This window comes from Natrix helvetica (assembly GCF_964273705.1).
Source record: "Natrix helvetica genome assembly, chromosome: 1".
Classification (NCBI taxonomy): domain Eukaryota; kingdom Metazoa; phylum Chordata; class Lepidosauria; order Squamata; family Natricidae; genus Natrix; species Natrix helvetica.
Window position 1 is genome coordinate 338,414,177 of NC_138548.1, and position 16,204 is coordinate 338,430,380.

Here is a 16,204-nt window from a genome sequence, read left to right on the forward strand (position 1 = left end):
CCAAGTCCACCAGGTTAACAGAGATGGACATTTTTCATTGCAAAAGAAACGAGGCTCCCTAGGCCTTCCTAGATGTAATAAGACCTTTGATGAAGATTCAGGAAAACTGTAAAATCAGATTTCGTTCCTGGAAAAAAAAATTAGCTACTAGTCTTGGAGCTCCAGGTACATCTCAATGGTGTGATTATGTGAATCCATTCCCTTTGAGATTTCAGCTGGCATATGGTATTGAAGCTGCTTTGATTGCCTTAATGAATGACCTAATCCAAAAACTGAAGTGAGACCCTGCCAGGCAGCTTCTGATATCATTGATGTTGGTATCATTCTGGACTGTTCAATGGTCTTACCAAGAAGTGATCGTTTGAATAAGAAATTGGGGTCTGGATGTTAGATACACTGTCCTGCCAGTACAGGTAGTCCTTGACTTACAAGCACAATTGAGGGCGACATTCTGTTGCTAAGTAAGACAGTTGTTAGGGTTTATGACCTTGTCAGTTTTTAAGTGAATCTACAGTTCTTAAGTTAGTGTCACACTTATTAAGTGAATCTGGCTTCTCCATTAACTTTGTCAGAAGTTGCAAAAAGTGATCACATGACCCAGGGACACTGCAACCATCATAAATATGAACCAGTTGCCAAGCATCTGAATTTTGATCATATGACCATGGGTATGCTGCATAGTTGTAAGCCTGAAAAATGATCATGTCACTTTTTTTCCACTGTGATTGTAACTTCAAATGGCCACTAAACAAATGCTTGTAAGTTGAGGACTACCTGTATAGTACATGTTGGTGTGCCCCAATTTTGCATATTTGCTGTGGTTTTTGTTGTTGTTGTTTTTAATTGTAATTCTCTGTTTATTATATATAATTGTATTGTATTGTAATGCACTGGTCACCATATAAAGCCTTGAAATAAACATTGGCATATATCTCCATGTTAGATGCCTGTCTTTTTTGCAAATTGGGCAGCACTTTCATATTGTCCACAAATTATGGAGTGCATTATCTCAAGAATTGCATTTGCTCCCCATTTGTTTCAGCAGCTAACTAATCTCTATCAAATCAAATTCCTTTATCACAGTCTTTGACCAACTTTACAGTAAAAATAAGAAATAGTTTGATGCAACAGCTCATTGTTGAGAAAAGAAAAGAAAACAATAGCATAATAAAACAACATATCTAATTGAAAGTTTTGTACTTGAAGATATATGAGTGTGGGGTTAGCATCCCTTAAAAAGTAATACGATTGATTAGTGTTGGCACTCATATTTGGAAATGATTTTGTTTCAGGAGATCAAAGAACATCTTGTAGCATCAAAAAAGGATCTGAGGACATGAGGAAGAGTCTCTACCTCCCTTGATACACAAGGCCAAAATTTGTGCAAATAAGGACACCCATAAAATCTTCCTGCCAGTAGAGCTGATAAGAGGGTATCAAAAGAAAGCTCTGGAAAAGGCCCATCTATATTTGTTGTAAAAATGCATCTCTTTTGCTGGGCTTTTAAATGTTAATTGTAAGATATGTCTTCAACTGTTTACATTCTGTATTTGTTTTCTGTATTTTATGAACCTCACTAGGCATGCACCATAGCAGAATGTAAACATGTATTCATTTATATCCTGCCTTTATTATTTTTTTACAAATAACTGAAGGTAGTGAACATATCCAACACACCTTCCTCCTGCTATTTTTCCCACAACAACCCTGTGAAGTGAGTTGGCCCAAAGTCACCCAGCCAGCATTCATGGCTAAGATTGGACTTGAATTCACAAGTTTTCCATTTTCCAGCCTGGTGCCTTAACTACTGGACCACACTGGCTTGTTTTAACTTGTGAATGAATAATGTGTGGTAGTTTCTTATTCTCGTCCCTTAAAAGAATTGATTCATTGGCACATTTTTCTTATACGATCAAATCTCTTTTAAGTCTCCTGCTAGAAGGTGATATACCGTATTTATCGGCGTATAACATGCACTTTTCCCCCTGAAAAATAGGGGGCAAATGATGTATGCGTGTTATACGCCGATATAATGTTAAGAAGCCATGTTTTTACAGTATTAACAAGTACCGTATACACCATATACACCGCCGATATAATGTACATACCGCACAGCAGCGAGTGGATCAGTAGCAGCGTGAGGAGTGTGAGTAACGGCAATCAGTAGGCAACGGCAAGCCCAGGCAACCCGCACCTTCCTCACGTCTAATTCTCGCGGCCGTCGGAGCATAACCACGGTAACGCTCTGCACTGCGAGAGTTTGCAGACTCGCAAGAGTTTGCTGTCTGAGGTAGGAGAACTTGTACCCGTCAGGTATACCACTGCAGTGTGACTCATCCTGACACTCTGACGCTGAAAAAAACTGCATTCATAACCGTACTTACGGTATTTCCCTACTACTGGTATCCCTAATGGATTTAAAACAAAAGCGTGGAGCATATACAGCTGCTTTCAAATTGAAGGTTGTGGAATATGCCAAGCAACATGGAAATAGGGCTGCAGCAAGGCATTTTGGAGAGCCACCAACAGAATGCACAATACAAGAGTGGCGAAAAATGGAAGAAAAACTCAAGACATTATCAAAAACAAAATGCAATTTTCGCAGCGGTATTGCTAAATGGCCAAAATTAGAAGAACAGGTGAAGGAATTTGTACTTAATCATAGAAAAGCTGGTATTGCTTTATCAACAAAAATGATCATTATTCAAGCAGTGAAAATCAGCAAAGAGTTGCAAATACATGATTTCAAAGGAACAGCATCATGGTGCCAAAGATTCATGAAGAGGTATGAGCTTCGGATGGTGAAGAAGATGAGCTGATTTATGAAGATAGTAGCAGTGAAAGCAGCAGTGTTCATTGCGATTTTGAAGATAGCAGTGAAGATGAAGAGTTTCTTGGTTTTCCAGATAGCGATTTCTGAGTAAACTTTTGTAAAAACAGAATATCCAAGTTTCTTTGTTAAAACAGTTGCTTTTACTGTCCTTTTACATTATTTACCTTATAAGTGGTAATAATATTAATAAAAAAAGTTCTGAGCTACCCTTATTTTGCTTCAAAGTTCTTTATTTGAAATTTAAATTTTTTTCCTGAAATTTCCCTCTTAAAATGAAGGTGCGTGTTATACGCCTGTGCGTGTTATACGCCGATAAATACGGTACATTCTTTTTCATAAAACTAATTCTAATTATTCCATTGAGTTGCTTCATTTTGTTTTTCTCCCCCTCAACATTCCATTGCATCTGAGCATGTTTAGTCTTCATTGGCTACCACTCCTATTTAAAGGATTGTCTATGGAGATTCTCAGTCATGGTTGAGTGAGCCATAGTCATGGCTGTCCCAAAGATGCTTTTTCAAAAGGCAACTGAGCTTTGTTTTTCCCTGAAGACATTTCGCTTCTCATCCAAATAGCTTCTTCAGTTCTGACTGAATGGTGGAAAATGGAAGGATTTATATTCCTTGCAGTCATCTAATTGTTAGCATTCATTCTGAGAGTGATTGAGGCGACTTGAAGGTTTATTTGTATCCTCAGGGTCAACTGAGCAATGCAAATGGATGTACAACTTTCTTGGAACTGCTGAAAGGATTATGTTGTAAATAAGGGATAGGTGGTGCCGTATCCCTCCCTTCTGTTCAGAGATGGCTGTTCAGTCTTAACGTAGATGGCCTCTTTGACCCCTCTTTTAAACCAGCGGTCTTCTCTGTCCAGAATGTGAACTTTGCTGTCTTCAAAAGAGTGACCTTTGTCTTTCAAATGAAGATGGACTGCTGAATCTTGTCCTGATGGGTTTGTTCTCCTACGTTGTGCCATGCGTTTAAAGGATTATTTTCCTAACTATTTTTTTTCTATTTTTCCCGTAAGCTGTCCCAAGAACATTGCCACCTGTCAACTGGGGACATTCAGACTAAGAAACAACCCTTTTAGCATGTATATCCAAAATAAAGGGAAATATTCTGATTTTGAGGACTTGTCTAAAATTGTTTATCAGAAAGGGAGAAGCAAGCAATAGGAATTGCTAGCCTGATGGAAAAGGGAACTGAATAAGCTTATAGGTTTAAAACTTTACATTCTGGTAGAACAAAACTTTTCAACTATGGGACTTCCGGTTCCGGCGGCTACGGCGACAGGCAAGCCTTTGCCTGCTCCTGCTCTCCCGGTGGGCTTTCCCCGCTTCTGGGGGGGCACAGGACGCCCCGGAGAGGCGTTCTGCCGAGGGAATGGCTCGCGGAGGGTCCTGGCGTCGGCTGGCGGGGGCTTCTCCGCTTCGTTCTAGGCATCGGGGAGCAGTTTTGGAGGGCGCGCGTGCGTCTCGCTCCATGCCGATCGGAGAACGCACTCTTGAACGAAGCAGCGGCAGTATGGTGAGAGGCTTCCTTTCTTCATTCCCTCTCTTTTGAATTGATGGACTTTTCAGCACTTTTAAAAAGTTAAACTTTCGGATCCTTGCTAGAGGTGCGGCTAGAGGGAGGGGGATTTCCCCCCCTCCCTTGGACAAGCGGCTTGAGAAGATTTTGCTTTCACCCCCAGGGGAAAGAGGAGGGGGAGAGCCAACTAATGATGCCTCACCCCCATAAAAGTGACTTTCATTGGACCTAGCTCCAGAACTTATGGGTGAACTGAGAACTTTCTGAACTTTTAAAATTTTATTATGCCTCTGAGCCCAAAGCTGGCAGGGCAAGATGGCACACTTCCGTTGTCTTCATGAACTGTGAAACCTGACTCCACCTTTAAAATTCAGGCTTCCGGTCTTTGTCTCCGAGTCACCCAGAGGAATCTCTTGTGGATTGTTATTTTCTGAACTCTTTGGAGAAAAAACTTTCATCTATCGCTAGAGTGACTAAAGAAACTCCCACCTGTTTGGATCCTCTGCCTTCTGAATTCGCCTGCCTGCTCTACTTCTCCAGCTGCCCAGTTTCTACTCTGACTGATCTCCTTGCTTCATAAACCATGTCTCCAAAAAGACCACCTCCTGGAAAGCCTGGCTTTGCTACTTCTGCCCCAACGTCTGCAACGTCTAGTCCAGCTACACAGTCAAAGATAACAGAACTGATGCAACCCAAGACTACAGAGATAGACTTTCAACAAATGCTTCAACAAATTTTACAGGGCCAGGAGGAAATTAAGAAACAGTTAAGGGAAATGAAAGATGAAATTAAAGAGAATCAAGCCCAAATCTTTAAGAACTCACAGAGACTGGACCTTGTGGAGGGTGGGGTGGCGGAGGCGAAAGGGGGGGTAGAGGCTTTACAGAAGGGGAACAAAGAGCTCGACATCCAACAAATGAAAACAGAGTTTGAGAGAATGTCCTTTTATCTTAGATTTCAAAATGTAATAGAAGCAGATGGGGAAAATATAAGGGACATTATGACTAATATTTTAGCTGAATACATACACAAAGATAAACAGCAGATGGAATGGGAGATAGACCTAGCCTATAGAGTGAATTCAGCATATGCCAGAACACATAATGTACCCAGGGAGGTTCATATTAAATTCCTTAGGAAAACCACAAGAGATGAAATTCTGGGTGTACAAAGGGGGCAAACACTGACATACCACGACAGGGAGATAACCATTCTGAAGCAGATTCCCAAAAAAATTAGGGAAAAAAGGAAAAGCTATTCGCAATTGGCGAATAAATTATACCAGAAGGGGGTGTGGTTTAGATGGTTGATGCCTGAAGGTATGCTGATATTCTGGGAGGAGACAAGAATCAGAATCAACACACCCATAGAGGCACAGGCCTTTATGGAAAAAAATAAAGCGAACCTAGAAAAAACAGAAGACACTACAACGGTCATACAGGACACGGGAGGGGCCGGAGCTCTGCCAGCGGGGGGTGAAGGGGCAACACCAAGAAAGCTCAGATCACAAAAATAAATAAGAAAACCACAATGTTATAAACAGACCGAAAGTAATAATGAATTTATAACTAGACTATGTATTATAACTATATAAACTGATTGAAAATTATTTTTTCTAGAATTAATATGCTGATTTTTTATGATTATGTATTAAGGTTTGATATTTTGATGTAACCTAGGAGTCTGGAGGGAGGGGGCGTCTGCCACACTTGCAACTGCCAAAATTTGTAACCATTCCACTTACCCTTTTCCGCATAAATGTTTTAAAAAAACCAATAAAACTTCTTGAAAAAAAAAAAACTTTTCAACTATGAAATTAGAAACTTAGCTAGTATGAAAATTTTGGAAATGGGAAACAGCATATAGGAGACCAAACTGTTTGTGACTCTAACCTGCCAGTGATGTTCAGTTATACTGTCTCAGGCATCATTGGAGAACAGCTTAAATAGCAGTAAGCATGTGGGTTTGATATTTGGAGGTAGACGATCAGAAGAAGAAACTGGCATGTTAATGTTTTGCATCTATTTTTAAACAAAGCCCATATGATATTACAGATACATTTTTTAGAAAATGAAAACATACAACGGTTTTCCTTTTTGGAGATGTGATAGCATTTTCCAAGATTATACAAGCTGAAGGGAGCTGGGGGGGCGGGGGGCATGATTATTGAAGACTTGTGGTTTCTCAATTCATGTAAATTGAATTCTTTCGTAAGTTTGAAATGCTATGGAAATCAAGTGAAGAGTGTGTAGCGTTGAAATAAAATTAACATGTAAAGTGATTTTATGTATTCAGCTTGAAGCGACTATGAATTTGAGAGAGAAATCTCATTACTTATCTTGTAGAAGGATAATATTTAACTTCTCCATTTGCTGTTCTTGATATAAAGCTTTTTACATGTGAATGATGGTTTTCTGTGACTGCTGAGAGAGAAAGGTTTTTTGAATTGATGGAGATCAATTTCTATCATCTCTGTACTCACCTTTTTTTTCTCTTGCAGGATAACTGATTTGGGAAATATTAAAAGAAGATTGTATTTATCAACGATCCACAAAGAATTGTCTGTAACCCCTCTGCATGCAAAAATCCCTCTCTTTATGATCAAGCGCAAAATTGTAAGTATATTTCCTTCCTTGTTCAAATGATTACTGTCACGTATGATTCTCTTCTACTTTCTATTTCCTACCAGTGATCCAGCATATCATGATTACAAGAAATTGTTTTTCTGGTTAATTTCACATATTTCTTCAGAATTAATTGCACAGTGTAGTACAAACTGGATCATCATTAGACACTTCTGTGACATGGAGATTAAGTAGATTGGTGGAACACGAGATCAATCATGAATCATGCTGATAATTTCCAGGTGCTGTTTGTTCTTCCCATTCCTATTTAGTGGATGAGAACCAAAACATAATTTCATGCCAAGCATTCCAATAATGTTATGTTATTAATTCTATACGTGTAGCACCTTAACTGTTCAATTTGAGTAAAAAGATATGATAGAAATTAAATAAAAAACAGCAAACATGGTATGTCCAAGATTAGGAGAATTAGGAGACAAGATCCTGTATTATAAGATGATTTCCTTATCTCTGCAATTACATCACTGGCAATTAGTTCCAGATAGAATTAGTGTGTTTCTAAGAATGATTCCAGATTTATGTCTAAAATTGGGGGGAGGAGGGTAAGGAAAACAACAGAGAATTCTTAGATTCATGTATATAGGGAAATAAGTTTCAGTTTAAGATATCCTGGAAAACACGCATTTCATTTCATTCATGCAATCTGTAGTAAAAAGAGGTAGTACTTACTTAGTGACTGCAGTTGGGACCAGCAATTCAGTTGCTAAACAGCACAGTTACTGAGTGAAACATCACAGGACCATAACAGGCTTATAATTTCACTTCGACTCTGGTCAGTTTCTCTTGGGTGCATTATGTCATTAATAATTATATCCCTTGTTGATAGTGTCCATGTTTTAAGATATCCTTAAACGCAAATCAAATATGAATGTGTGTGTCATATAATCCCCCAGACTATGTACATATGCAACGTTTTCTTCCAGGAATAAGAATCGTTCTTTGTTTTTTAAAAAATTGAAATTGGTATGTTTTATGCATCCCTTAGAAATGTTATCAAATTAATGAAATGTCTAATTTTAAAATCTTTTCTACAGTCAAAAGTCAGGAATTAATTTCGCTATGTGGGTTTAATTTTTACTGCAGAATGTGTTCTGAATTAATCCTATCTTTTAGAGTTATATGTTACTGTATAATATAAGCAGGTCCTCTTCATTTCACTCACAACAGTTTCCTTTTTGTTCTTCAAAATCAAAATCAAGCACCTTAATCCTTGCCTTTGATATATTTTGGTCCCAGCCAGTGAAATCTGTTGAGGTTTAAAGTAACGGCAATAATAAATAATGATCTAGGAAGATTAATTTCCATGCTCCTAACAGTTCTGTTTCTGAAAACCAAAGGGAAGGTGAAAGGAACAAATAAACAAAATGCTCCAAGAAATGTATTGATTTTTGCTACTGGAACTCTTTTGTTTCGTTAAACTAATAATGGGGGGCAAACATCCCCAGTGGAGTAAAACATCATACAGTGTAAATACCGTAAGTTATATTTTACTTCTCTAAGATACATTGGAATGTACTTCTGAAGCACATTAAATTAATTGTTTCAGTTTTGATCCCCGCAGCTTATAATGTATGTTGATTGGCTACAGAAACCAGCTTTTAAAAATATAACTGCATACTAGAAGTTCGGATTTTCAACATATGTGAAAGTGTGACTACCTGAAAAGAATACATGTGACCTTCCTATGAATATAAGAAATGAACTTCTTGTTGGTCCTAGTGAGTGTGCCAGATATCAGTTTAATATCAAATGGATTCCTTATTCCATTGCTTTTTGTCTTTATACATGCCATGCCAGGTCCCTATGAGAACTTAGATTCACTGTGGTTTTTGTCCAAACGGAATAGGACTGAGATCTGACATTAAACCTGGCTTGCCCATACAAGCTATCAGTTCTGAAGACTTCTTTCTACTCAGTCTGGACAAGCCAGCATCTTATCTGCAGATCATTTACAGAATTCTGGTTCGCACAAATAAAGCTGGATCACCATATGGAGGTGCACAACTGCCATGTCCAATGTTCCAATTTGGGAATGTTGCTTAAGATTCTGGGGGAAACTGTGCAATGCCAAAAGATCTAAATTAGGGCCTTCAAATTCTGGTGATGGTCTTCCACTTTAGCTCAAGGAAGGAAGAAGAAAAATAATCATTGGCTACAAAGTACAATTTCCTCTCCCTGTGCACTTTTAACACTTAACTTTATAGAGACACATTCATGAGAGGGTAAACACGATATCTGATACTGGCCAAGGTATCAATTCATAAACAAGTCAGTACATGTGGGGAGGGTATAGCCAAATGGCAAAACATTTTTATTATCGTAATGCACCCTTCATAAAAGGTGGTGGTGCAGTGGGTTAGAATGCAGTATTGCAGGCTAATTCTGTCGACTGCCAGCAGTTCGATTCTGATCGGCTCAAGGTTGACTCAGCCTTCCATCCTTCCGAGGTCAGTAAAATGAGGATCCAGATTGTTGGGGGCAATATGACTGTAAACCGCTTAGAAAGTGCTGTAAAGCACTATGGAGCGGTGTATAAGTCTAAGTATTGCTGCTAGTACTATCACGGTGTGACTAATATCTAAAACTCACCTAAAACTAAATCTACCTTAAAACAGTAGTTCCCTTCCTTAGAAGCAAAGTGCAACTAAATCTTGTGGGTTGGAAACCTCCAGGAAAAAACTAAAATTGTAGGTGATACTGAGAAATTTTAAAAAGAAATTTTAAAAAGAAAATCCCAAAATCTAGATATTGAAGAGCCACTTGTTAAATGGTGTGAAGAAAACTACATATATGTATTCATATCACCAAGAGTCAGTCTTACCTCGAAGGAGAATTGGTTTTAATTACATCCTGAGGAGAAATGTTATATAGAAAAAAAGAGATAATCCAAGAATTATATTGTGTTCATACATGTGTTCATATTTTTTTTATTACTGGTTTAACCTCATCATTTTGGCAGATTCTGGAAAGATGCATTCAGACCATCCCTATAGCCATTTTAGCCATTGAGAGCACTGATGTCCTTGTATTTTCTCTGAGTCAAAGACTAAGAAAATTGGGAACAACTGATAACATCTCTGTATCTATTGCAGTGGTGAAATTCGAATGTTTTTACTACTGATTCTGTGGGTGTGGCTTGTGGGCGTGGCAGGGGAAGGATACTGCAAAATCTCCATTTCCACCCCACTCGGGGGACCAGCCAGAGGTGGTATTTGCCAGTTCTCTGAACTACTCAAAATTTCCACTACCTGTTCTCCAGAACCTGTCAGAACCTGCTGGGTTTCACCCCTAATCTATTGGGATCATTCAGGAGTCATGGCATAAGCGATAATCAATCCTTTTAGGCCTTGTCAGTTATTAAAAAACGATTAAAAAAATTAGCCTCTTCTGTCAAATAAGTGGAGTTTCAACAGAACACAATGGCACACAGAGGTTTATGTAATCTGGGGAATTATTATTAGTGAACTCAAATGGTTCTTTAAAACTTCATTGGAGGAGTTGGCAAACCAATAATTAAAATAACATTTCACTGTGTGGAATTTCTACCTTTTTGAACCAATCTACCTCAGATGGAATAATTTTTAAAATGTGGACAAAATCCAGGACCCATGACTCCCAAGGGATTGAAATTTGGCAATGTTGTGGCCACTTCAATTCCTCTTCACTGCTGCTGTGGTCAGCCACAGTCATGTGATTGTCTTTTCCTACACCCCCTTTCAGCTTCCCTCAGGGAAAGTCAGTGGGGAAGCCAATAAAAAGCCGCTACTGCTCCCTCTATTTTTTGCCCATGTGGTCTTTCTGTTTATGTATGGAAATATCTCTAAAACAGTGACCCCAACAGTCACAGATTGTCTATTCTCCATTAAAAATGTCAGCACCGAAGAACCTATTTTTTTTTCAATTGTTCAGGAAATTTTGAGAGAGTTTTCAAAATTATGACTTATTGTCTGTTTTTTTTTTTGCTTGCATGAATTCAAATCCGTTATGCTACTAGCTCTATGCCGTTGGGCTATTTAGAGGCAGACGAGGCCGGGGGGGGGGGGGGGGATATAAGCCAAGCAATAAATACAATTGGTTTTTAACAGTGTATTTTATTGAAAATTAATTTTTACAAATATATCTCTAAACTTTTCCCCCCCTCTCCTTAGTGGTGCAATTTGTGCATTGACCTGGTGACATTTACCAGTGAGATATTCAAAGGCGCTGTTTTTCAGTCTTTGGATGGCATTATTGTTTCAGCCAACTGTAAACTGCGAAAAATCTTCACACTGAAGTCAAACCCCCTGAACCCCACAGATGACGACGGTACGTTAAGCTTGGCTTCCTGGGTTTCCAGATGGCTAAGATGTGCTTCCTGATTCCATGCTTATCTTTCTGATCTCTGTGATGCATTATCCAAAGAGTTTTAGATGGTTTCCTGGCAATTGATGGGTACATAAGACATACTATGCACGTTTCTGACTCTTTGGATAGTAAGTGACCTTTTCTAAATGTGATTACAAATGTGGTTCAGCATTTACATTTTTATAAAGCAGCACTTTTATTAAAACTGCACGGTAGATACTGTTTCAACTTTAAATTAGCATACAAACTGCTAATAATCTACCTTCAGGTAAGTGTTTCATTAAGCACTTTGAAAGAAAGCTTGTTATTCAATTATCAAAGGGTTTTTTTTTTAAACTGAGATCTGTCATTTTCTCAAGACAGCTTCTAAAATGAAAGAGCAGAGACTTCCCTTGTAAAATCTGGCCATTATGGAAATTGGACTTTTGAGGAAGGAAAAGAGAGTTGATGATAAACAGCACATTAAGTATCTTCCTAATAAAGTGTATTCATGAATTCCTATTATTTATCAGCTGCATATTTTATTTGAACTTTATTTGTACACCATCTCCTAGACTAAACAATAAAAACCATTTTTCCATCCTTCAGCTCTGCTTATCAAAATGTGAGTTGTACATCATCCAGCTGATTCTTTCCTACTTCATTGTTTTCTACCCAGACTGGAGACTTCAGTCTTCAAATGTGCTCTATTCCGGCGAGGTCCGGCTCCCCCTCATCCACGATCTAATTTTGGAGGGGGAGCCGGACCTCGCCGGAATAACCGAGACCTGGTTGGGCCACGAGGGAGGTCTACCCCTTGTGGAAATGTGCCCTCCAGGTTATCGAGCATTTCACCAGCCTCGGGCCCAGGGAAGGGGCGGTGGGGTAGCAGTGATTATCCGGGAAGACTTAGAGCCGAGAGAGTTCACCGTGCCGCAGACATCCGGGTGTGAGTCCCTCGTCGTGAGATGGGGCCCAGGGAGGCAGTTGGGCCTGCTGATAGTATACCTGGCTCCTCGCTATACTTCAGCGGCCCTGCCCGAACTCCTTGAGCTGATCTCATCGGTGGCGGTTGAGACCCCCAAACTTTTAGTGATGGGGGATTTTAATCTGCCGTCGATGGGAGAAGTGTCTGAGGGGGTTCGGGAGTTCATGGCTTCCATGACAGCCATGGACCTGACCCAGTTAATTCAGGGCCCTACTCACGAGGGAGGCCACACCCTGGACCTTGTTTTTGTCTCTGGCCAGTGGACGAGTGATCTGGGAATAGGGGATCTAGACACTATTCCCCTGTCATGGTCGGATCACTCACTTCTCCGGCTGGACTTCCCTGGTGCTACCCCCCGCCGCGAGGAGGCGGAACTGGAAAGTATTAGATGGTTCCGCCCCAAGCGCCTGATGGAACCGGATAGGTTCCAGACGGAACTTGGGCCACCCCCTGTGGACCTGACCCGCCCCCGAGTGGAGGACCTGGTAGACGCATGGAATAGTGCGACTACCGGGGCCCTAGACCGGGTGGCGCCTTTGCGGCCTCTCCTGCGGCGACGAACCACCCTGGCACCTTGGTTTACCGAGGAGCTAAGGGTGATGAAACGCCACAAGAGACGCCTAGAGAGTCGTTGGAGATCCTCCCGTTCCGAACTTGACCGAGCACAGGCACGAGCCTATTTGAAGACGTACCTCGTGGCATTAAGAGCGGCCAAACGTCAACATTGCGCCGCTCTTATTGCGTCTGCAGATAACTGCCCTGCCGCCCTGTTTCGGGTGACCCGTTCCCTCTTGTTTGAGAGACCACGGGAAGCCCCACTACAGGGCAGAGCAGAGGAGTTTGGGAATTATCTACAGGACAAAGTCGCTCAAATTCGGATGGGATGGACCCCTTTCAGTGGTTCAGTAGAGACGCCCGTTGCGAGTCTTGAGGGACCGCTTTGGGAGGAGTTTGACTCGGTTGCCATCGAGGATTTGGACAGGTTGCGTGGACGTCTGCGACCCACCACATGTTTATTGGACCCGTGTCCCTCCTGGCTTGTACTGGCATCCTGGGAGGTTACGCGCGACTGGCTCCTGGGCCTGGTGAACGCCTCGTTGGGTGAGGGGTCTCTACCGGCCGCCTTAAAAGAGGCGGTGGTGAGGCCCCTGCTCAAGAAGCCTTCCCTGGACCCAACGGACCTAGTCAATTATCGTCCAGTCTCCAACCTTCCTTTTTTAGCGAAGGTTGTAGAGAGTGTGGTAGCACAGCAGTTCCCACGTCACCTGGAGGAAAATGATTATCTAGACCCGCGCCAGTCCGGCTTCCGACCCGGGCACAGCACGGAGACGGCCTTGGTCGCATTGGTTGATGATCTCTGGAGGGCCAGAGATAGGGGTTGTTCCTCTATCCTGGTCCTATTAGATCTCTCGGCGGCGTTCGATACCATCGACCATGGTATCCTGTTGCACCGGCTAGAGGGGCTGGGAGTCAGGGGCACCGTTTTACGGTGGTTTGGCTCCTACCTCTCTGATCGGACGCAACGTGTGTTGACAGGGGAGCAGAGTTCGACCCGGAGGCCACTCACATGTGGAGTGCCACAGGGATCGGTGCTCTCGCCTCTCCTGTTCAACACATATATGAAACCGCTGGGCGAGATCATCCGTGGTTTTGGGGTGGGATATCATCTGTATGCTGATGATACTCAGCTATACATTTCCACTCCGAACCACCCCAATGAGGCCGTCGAAATGATGTCCCGGTGTCTGGAGGCCGTACGGGTCTGGATGGATGGCAACCGACTAAAACTCAACCCTTCCAAGACGGAGTGGCTGTGGCTTCCGGCCTCCCGGTTCAACCAGGTACTTCCATCTCTGGCCATCGGGGGCGTCCAACTAGCCCCCATGGAACAGGTGCGCAATTTGGGCGTCCTCCTGGATGCCCGGCTGTCCATGGATAACCATGTAACAGCCGTGGCAAGGGGGGCGTTCCATCAGGTCCGCCTGATGCGCCAATTGCGCCCCTTATTGGACCGGGATGCCCTACGCACAGTCACCCATGCGCTAGTGACGTCTCGCCTGGATTACTGCAATGCTCTCTACATGGGGCTTCCCTTGAGATGCACTCGGAGACTACAGTTGGTCCAGAACGCGGCCGCGCGGGTGATTATGGGGAGGACTAGATTCTCCCCTGTAACACCTCTCCTGCGCGAGCTGCACTGGCTTCCTGTGGTCTACCGAGTGCGTTTCAAGGTTTTGATTATGATCTTTAAAGCGCTTCATGGCACAGGGCCTAGTTATATGCAGGATCGCATCCTGCCCCACACATCCCTACGACCAATTCGCTCACACAGAGAGGGACTTCTCCGGGTGCCGTCCGCCAAACAGTGCCGGGGGGCGACACCCAGGAGCAGAGCCTTCTCTGTGATGGGCCCAGCCCTGTGGAATGACCTCCCCCGTGACATCAGGATTACTTCCGATCTCCGCTCCTTCCGTGTACAGCTGAAGACCCACCTCTTTCAATTATCTGGCCTGGCTCAATCGCAATCGTAATTTTCTCATTCCTCCTAACTGTTTTTTAAATTGTTCTTAAATATTAATTCTTAACTGCATATTGGGTTTTTACAATTGGGGTATTTTAAAGCTGATTTTTAACTGTCTAATGATGTAATTTGTTTCCTCCTCCGTGTATGTATGTATGTGTGTTGTGTATGTATGTACGTTTTTGTGCTGTTATTTATCTTTTATGTTTTATGCTCCATTGTACGCCGCCCCGAGTCCTACTCGGAAAGGGAGCGGCTAATAAATCCAAATTTATTATTATTATTATTACAAAAGGAAGTAATAAAAGGTTCTGGGAAAGAATAATTAAACAGCTTCTTTTTGTTGTGTTATATAATACAAATGTCTTTTCTAGCTTGTGGTTGGCTTTGCTTCTTTTATCCTTTTTATGTTGTCTTGTGTGGTTCACCCAGAGCTATTTGTGATTACTCCCTGTTTATTGCATTATATTCTGGATTGCACAAGATCATTTTCAGGGAAAAGTTGGGTCTATGAGACTAGATTTTGGGGCAACTCTTTTGATTAACCCAACTCCAAGTCACTGACCCTGTAACTTTTCCTTCTTGAATATTTCACCCTTATCAATTACTTGTGCTCAAAAGTTTTACAGTCTTTCAACTACTCTTCGTCTATTTTTGTTCCTTTTGGTGGAAATGGAACAGACAAGAGAATGATAGTGGTAGTGATTTGATTTGAGGTTGGCAAACTAAACTTTTTTTTTAAAAAAACAACCTTTCATTTTTTTAGTCCTGCTCTGTAACGGAGATCAACTGTTGTTGATGTATGGCTGTGGTTTTCAAGGATTGGCAATTTGTTTTGCAGAACTGTAGCTTTTGCTCAGCCCACATTTTGCCAGCCTTACCTGCTTAATCGATTATGTGTCAGTCTGGAATAATCTGTGATATTGAAGTGTTTATTGAAGGGTCTGCACAAGAATGACAACAAAATAATATTAACACTTAGACTTATATACCTATTCACAGTGCTTTATAGTCCTCTCTAAGCTGTTTACAGTCAGCCTATTGCCCCCAACAATCTGGGTCCTCATTTTACCCACCTTGGAAGGATGGAAGGCTGTAGTCAACCTTCAGCTGGTGAGATTCGAACTGCCAAATTGCAGGCAGCTGGCAGTCAGCAAAAGCAACCTGCAGTACTGCACTCTAACCACTGTGCCACCACAGCTCTTCAATGAGATCGAATTAGGTGGCATTGCTTTCTAGTCAGCCTGCCTGACCTTGACGTTGGCATTTCCTTTGTATTCATTTATTTTTATTTATGTATTTAAAACATTTACTGTATATATCAGCCTATCTTATACCAAACTTTGGGTGGCTCCCAATCATGCA

The 16,204-nt window shown here is 41.6% G+C and overlaps 1 protein-coding gene across 3 annotated transcripts in view; it reads left to right on the plus strand.

Moving 5' to 3' along the window:
* Positions 1–16,204, plus strand: part of CFAP20DC (CFAP20 domain containing) — a 195,087-nt gene that overhangs the window by 63,202 nt on the left and 115,681 nt on the right. For all 3 annotated transcript variants that reach the window (XM_081932690.1, XM_081932691.1, XM_081932692.1), the window contains exons 6-7: positions 6,863–6,977; positions 11,156–11,312. In XM_081932690.1, the coding sequence (XP_081788816.1) occupies positions 6,863–6,977; positions 11,156–11,312 (272 nt within the window). The remainder of the gene's footprint in view (positions 1–6,862; positions 6,978–11,155; positions 11,313–16,204) is intronic.